Here is a 7,329-nt window from a genome sequence, read left to right on the forward strand (position 1 = left end):
TTTAATGTTAAAACTTACACTACTACTACTCACCAATTTAACATGTTTAGCTCTGTAACATTTAAATGCACCACTCCAATGTCTAAGAGAAAAACATTTAATGATCATTTTTTAATGTATGACCACTGTATAGAAATATTTACACTGTGTGCATATAGTTATTATTATTTTCCTAATCCCTGACTGATCGTTTTTAATCTAGTGTGTATTATAGTATAGATTAAATTCATCATCCAGCTGCTGCTCTGCAGAATTCTCTCCCCAAGAGCTGAATCACACAACAAAACAACAAAACAACAAAAATGGCGCCGGCAACGCTTGTGGGTCGTTTTCAGCGAATGTCGGTGATTTTAAAGTAATTTTGAGTGATAAATTTTTTTTTTTTTTGCGATCATTGCACTTACTCGAGGGGCAAATGCAATGAAATTTGTACTCTCCCGACAATAATAAACTACTTGCCCCGGGAGATCGGCGATGGTTAACATCGAGCCCTGCAGACCATTTGCCGCTTTGTTATAAAGAAGGGGACGCCAACTTTTTTTTTGTGCTGTTAGCAACACTTTTAAACAGATGGTTCTGGTTCTGTTACAGAAGAATGTTACTCTATTAAGTGTTTTATCTCATGTAGTCTTGCCCATGTACAGTGCTAGTAGCNCCCTGCAGACCATTTGCCGCTTTGTTATAAAGAAGGGGACGCCAACTTTTTTTTTGTGCTGTTAGCAACACTTTTAAACAGATGGTTCTGGTTCTGTTACAGAAGAATGTTACTCTATTAAGTGTTTTATCTCATGTAGTCTTGCCCATGTACAGTGCTAGTAGCTGGCATGTAAAACCCTCCATGTTTTTATTATGGAATCCTCACCTCTGAGCTCAGCAGAGAGGTTAAGCTGCTCTACTGTGCAGCACAACTAAATGGGCGCTATTAAAGCCGGGCATACGGCGTACAATTTTTTTGCCCTTTTCAGGGCGATTCTCCAGTCGCCCGAAAATGTTTGATGGGGCGGACTATCAGCCTCATCGCTCGTCTTGCTTCGTGTCGTATACAGGGGGTAACGAGGGGTGATTAGCCTCTCAATGCCGCCTCCCGATCAGGAATCGTAAGGTCGGAAAAAAAATAAATGTTTGAAATTCTGTCGTACAGTTTGAGCTGTAGCTGCGTGCAACGACGGAAAATATGGCAGAATGTATGCCCGACTTAAGGTGGCAATTTAAAGGAGTTCACCAAGTGTTTATTTTTAAGAACAGAACCACAAAAAGTTCATCCTGCCTCCTTGTCGGCATTAAATGGCGCAAATGGTCCTGGTCAGCCTCTAGATCAGTTTATGTTAAGAATTTACTGTTATTTTTCTTTAAAATACAATTGATTATTGATATTTTTTATTATTGATTATTAAGTAATTTCCCTCGGAGATTATTAAAGTATTTCTGATTCTGAGGCTACAGTGTACCGGCCCTCTAGTGGACGGCAGTAACATTACAACACCAAAAGAAATTCCTTCCAAGCGAATATTATCAGTTAACCAGATGGAAAATATATAATCAAATAAACCATTAATTGACAGATAATCATAAGCTGATTTTTTGTTTACCTTCCTGGTAAAAGTTGGAGCAAAGTAAATAAGTCTGCTTCAGTTCAGAAAGATCAAAATCAGAAACCCAGCATGAAGAAAGAACCGGTGATCTACCCATGAAGGCAGTATCCCATTACTGGGATAAGAATGATGGAACAATAACAAATATTACACACGTCTCAATCTAAAAAAAATAAAAATAGAAACATGTCTCAGTAGGTCTGTAACAAACAATAAAACTAAAACTATTTGAATTGTAAATTATTTGCAGGAACATTTTAAATGAGCTAATTTTGCATTTGAATGCTTGTTTATTTTTCCCTACTTCTGCTTTGTTTTAATAAAAAAAAGGGTCAGTAAGTTTGGCCCTAACAGCCACCATAGTTTGCTTAAGCTTTTCACTTTATGAAGTTAATTTTTTTCCATTATTGGTGCCAAAAAGAACCCATTTATGTCTTAAAAAAAGGTTTTAAGAGTAACTTTTCTGTTTTCTCTGATATTTATGATTATTTTTTTTCATATAAATTCATATACACAGTTTTATTTATTTTTCGTTCACAAATCTCTTTTTCGGTTGAACCTTTACATATATCATTCCTTCGAAATTGGATTTTACAGATCACCTTCTCTTCTCCTCTGGGGGCGGGCTTTCCTTTGGAGTGAGAAGTGAAGACGTATTTCTATTGGTCCAATTCACATTAGCAAAATGTTTTTAATTGGTCAAGAAAGAGCGTTGAAGTCAATGTGATCCGTAAAACGCATTAATAAAGCTATATGTTAAACTCAGTCTGAAAGAGAAATTAATAATATTTGAAAAAAATATGAAATTTGAAAAAAAAAATGAAATATGAAAAGACAGCGAAGTTAATCTCCAAACCTTTTGCTGATTAAGATTTTTTTTTTTTTTGATTCTTGGATTTAAAAAAAATATAAATTTCCATTTACAAAACATGTTTTTGCTTCAAACAATAGTGAAACAAAAATAATTTCATGTTAATTTAGCTGAAAAGAATTCTAGAAAATGTTATTTAATGGGAATTTTCATAGAAAACATACCGGTTTAAAACCTGGCAATTCCACAGGTACTAAAGCGTGCAAATGGCATCATACTTAAAGGTATAGAGGACGATCTTTTATTTGAGGGTGGATCATCAAAATAAGTGGTCCTCCTAACTGTCAATCATTCTGGTGATATGTTTATGTAAGGCCGTCCTACGTGCTCGTCCCGTTAGCTATATTTTTCTGTGCGTGAGCAGTTTCAGGTGTATATATGTGGTGAGCTACGATTTCAAACAGTCATTGAAGTTTATCTTAAAATTTTTATAAATGGCCGAGGGTCGTAACAGAAAATGTGTCTAAGAAGTGTTAGAGAAGAAAAGAAAGGCCTCAGAAGAGGCAGATATATCCCATAATGCTTTGCACGGAGAGCTCTCCACGCAAAGCATTATGGGATTTGCTGTCACAGCGGCCCGCCACAGGCCGTCGCTACCCGACAGCGGCGACTAATAACAAAGATGGCGCAGGCGCCGCACGGTGTAGGAGGAGTTATGTGACCAATCAAAAAGCAGTGATCATCTGTACGAACGACGCACGCTCTCGCACGCGGTTTATGGGCATTCTTTCTCAGGAGCTTTACAGGGTTGTGCATGTGCATTTTTTTTTTTGGTTTAAGTTTTTTAAAAATTCGCGAACAATATCTTTAAGGAGATGAACATTTTTGGGGGGGCCTTTTAATTACTTTTTTATTGAATTTAGTTCTTTTTGGTTTTTAACAGATTTGCACTTTTTGTTTAACAAAGACTGAGAGTCAATTTTATTTATTCTGGATTTTAAGTTTTCTTTAGAAACAAAAGTTAATTAATTAATAGATGAGAGGATGCGCTTTTATTATTTCCCTATCGTCATTATATGTTGAAAAAAAGTAAACTTTATCAATAATGCTTCTTGGACACTTTGTCATCCAGTAAAACTGTCTTCTGTTTACAGGCCTATTAATTATCTAATCAATCTAGTCTGTAAAGGATTATTTTGCAAATTGATTAATCTGCCGAATAATTTTTTGATTAATTGATTAATAGTCGGATAGACAAAAGTTTCTTAAAGACGACTTTTTAGGAAACTAAATCAGGTGAAAGTTTTCCTTTTGAGGAGTTCTGGACAGAGCAGATCCAGAGATTAAAAAAGATAATTTTTTATCTTAATTGCAAAATTTTGGTAGAATTGCTGCTTAAGGTAGGACGCTCTGTCAGCCAAAGATACATTTTAGTCTCTATATTCCAGTTAACGATTAACCGGTTTCTAAATTATTTGACGATTATTTTAAAAGTTAATTAATCTGATAAATTGTTTCAGCTCTAAATCAAAAATAACGATGGCTAACGGAGAGTAAGCGCTTCATCTCAAAGGAAAATCTATAATTTCTGTCAGACTTGTCATCATGTTCTCCTCCGATTGTCAACATTTCTTTGCTTTCAGTGGTCTGTAGGAACCCCCCCAACGCGTTTCTGTCAGGAAGACAGGAAGTCATCAGCTTCCGTTGGCAGCAGAATCGGGTCCGACCCCGCTGGTCTCCTGACCTGCAACTGTGAGGCGTGACGTTGGTTCCACGTTAAAAAGGCTGCTGTTGCTGCTGGGTCACAAGTTCTAAGTTATACATAAACTCACTGTCCTCATTTCAGCCCTAAATGTTTCTGGATCCTGTGGTTTGATGTTTGGACTGTGCAGTTTGATGCAAGCAATGAGCAAAACTAGAAGGCAAACTAGTGCTGCGGCTGGAGGGAGTTATTTCACTTGTAGTCTGAGCAGTAAATGCAAATGGATCCGGTGGGAAGCGCAGGTGCAGCTTCATAAATCAAACTGGGAATCTGCTGAATTATTTCAGGTTTCTGCTTCTATTAATATAGCTGATAAAAGTTGGTTAGTTCTGTGGATTCGATGCTTGGTTTGGAGAATAATCTGCATCCCTGTGGTGTGGAATGAGGGCGGAGCCGCTTAACCACTCGTAAATGATCTCTCACCTCCCTCTAGACAATAGGTCGTTGAATCTATCCCTCGTCCTCCTGGATTCTTCTGATGTTGTCTCATTCCGCAGGTATTACAGTTGACGTATGGCGGTTCATGAAACTCAGAATCCAGATGAAATCATATCCAAAATCTTGAACATGAGTTTCCTTTGCAACTTTTTCTACCAAACTTTTTAGGGATGCACGATATAATCGGCCCCCTATCGGTATCGGCCTTAAAACTGAATATCGGACATCGGCCACCCCACCGATATTTAACCCGATATTTGATCAGCTTCTGAGTTTCTAAAGTCTAAAAAAAATAAATAAATACTACTTCTTCTTCTTCCTCAAAAACTTCTTTTTTACAGACTTAAAAACTTATAAAGACGAGGGAAAAAATATTGATCCATTAAAATATCCCAATATCTTCATATGCTGATATATTGCCATTTAAAAACACCATATCAATCTCTTTTACTAATGAAATATTGCTATATGTCATCGTTATGCTACGAAATCCCCCGAAAATTCACCAAATGTTGCCATATTTTTATATGTTGATATATTGACGCGGTATCGATCTATTTTACTAACAAAATCTCACAAGAATTTGCAAAATATCACGAGAGTTTGTAACAGAACGATGAAATTTCACCAGATTTTGAAAGTAAAATAGATCGATACCGCGTTTTTAAAAATCTATTTGATATCAGCATATGAAAATATATTTGAGTTTATTATTTTTCAAAGTGTCAGAAATGGATAACAAAACTGCTATTTTCAATGACTACTTATTTTTGTCCATCGGTATCGATATTGGTTATCGGCTACATGAGTTTTAAAATATCGGCATATCGGATATCGGCCAAAATCCCAATATCGTGCATCCCTAAAACTTTTTCCTTCCACTAAGTTTTCCATCATAATCCACAACATAGCCTTAAAAAAACATCTCTTTATTTAAAAAAAACTTATTTTATGTGTATGATGTATAGTCATATTTGGTAGTAAATATTCAGTCTTCATTGGAGGCCATTTAAATCCCCCACCAAAAAAAAATAATTTATATATGAAACACATCTCTTCAGCTCAATATAAAAAATAATAATATTAATGATATGCTAATTTATTAGGCTTCCCATGCAGGTTTATTTTTCTCCTAAAGGATGTGATGTTTAGGATTTTTAAATAAATCTTCTAATTTCTCCTGTTGACCATAAGCAATTAGTAATTTAATATCTGGCCAGACTTTATTAGAAACTGTTAAACTAACATCCATTTACATTATCCCCACAAAAAGCTTCCAATTAGGAAAATAAATAACCGCCCCCTGTCGGCGGGCAGCGGTACTGCTAATAGGTCCCACTGAGGACAGCAGGGTTTAAAGGTTATAAACAGAACTACTAAGCTATAAACAGCACAGTAACAACAACAGAGCGGTTAAAGCGGGGCTCTTATGTGTTTTATGTCAAAATTACTGCACCTTTAAATCACCTGTTGACGTCTTTTAGCTTCATTTAACGTCCGAGCTGCTGGTTATAAACATTCAACTCAAAACACGAAGCTTTCTTTTTCTCTATCTCTGTCTTCCTCTGGCCATTTAGATTAGAGCGTTTAATTTTTAACAAAGATCGCAAAGTATAAAGAGGTCCAACTTCTACATGTTTTGGTTGACCTATGTCCTGACTGTACACGTCCGTGTGTGCGTTGCGCCAAGAAGCGGTGTGTGCACCTGTGTGCGCAGTAAGTTTTGCACATATTCCAACAGCTCACCTTCATCGCGGTGAAACGGCAGCTTGAGCGGGTTTTCCAGCAGGGATTTCAGGACGCCGTGGGTCGGCGGCAGGAAAGTTGGGTTTAAAGGAAGAGGTCTGGCCATTTTCTCCATTTCACTTGAAGGACAGCAGGAGTGGACAAAATAATAATGTCCTCCAACCACGTAGTAAAAATAAATAAAATAAAATAAAATAAAAAAAACTCGAAGGCCGGTCCTTGGAGCAACCCACGCAAGTGGAAGAAAAGAGGCCGGGACTCAGATGGAGGAGCAGACTCCGCTCAGCGGCAGCAGCGGCGGCAGGAGCAGGACGGTGAGCGGCTCGGTGTCTGTCTGACGGCGGGGCGCTGAGGCGGAGAGGCTGGGGCAGAGGAGGGCGGGAGGGGGAGCCGCACTCCTCGGTGCATGTGAGGAGACGGCGCCGGTGACGTCAAAGCAGGGAGGAGGGTGAAGATGGTGCTACATTCAGGGACATGAACTAAAAAAATCCACCTCAACTTCTGTCCGTGGTGCCTTCACTGACAGTTAGGAAACCAAAAACGTTAAACCTGCAGCGTGCTTCTCCTGTACAAGAACTTTTTTTAAAATACAGGTTTTAGGGTATTTCGACTTTGTAGATGTATTGTTTTTTCCATTGAGGGATTTTTTAAAATATTAAAATAAAGTTGCATTCGTTGAAATTACTACAATACTACTTTAGCGATAGTTTCAAGATGTTTCTTTATTGTATGTCTCGCACCATGTCTTTCGGTTGTGCTGTTCTTTTCACATATATACGGAAGAGGATTAGGGCCACTGAAAAAAAAAAAAAAGTAAAGTGATTTTTTAATTTTATTTCAGTTTAACATGGGAAAAAAGTCAGAATTCTACAACGGAGTATTAGGGCCACACATGAAGAGAAAAAATATTTTTGACATGACGAGATTAAACTCGACATGTCGACTTTAAAGCCGACATGTCGACATTAAACTCAACATTT

The 7,329-nt window shown here is 37.4% G+C and overlaps 1 protein-coding gene across 1 annotated transcript in view; it reads right to left on the bottom strand.

The window, feature by feature from the left end:
• Positions 1-6,719, bottom strand: part of LOC107089311 (hepatic leukemia factor-like) — a 19,307-nt gene extending 12,588 nt beyond the window's left edge. The window contains exon 1 of the mRNA XM_015382036.1: positions 6,350-6,719. Within this exon, the coding sequence (XP_015237522.1) occupies positions 6,350-6,464 (115 nt within the window). The 5' untranslated portion in view covers positions 6,465-6,719. The remainder of the gene's footprint in view (positions 1-6,349) is intronic.
• Positions 6,720-7,329: the final 610 nt, after the last annotated feature.

Source organism: Cyprinodon variegatus, unplaced genomic scaffold, assembly GCF_000732505.1.
Source record: "Cyprinodon variegatus isolate N-32 unplaced genomic scaffold, C_variegatus-1.0 Scaffold247, whole genome shotgun sequence".
Lineage (NCBI taxonomy): Eukaryota > Metazoa > Chordata > Actinopteri > Cyprinodontiformes > Cyprinodontidae > Cyprinodon > Cyprinodon variegatus.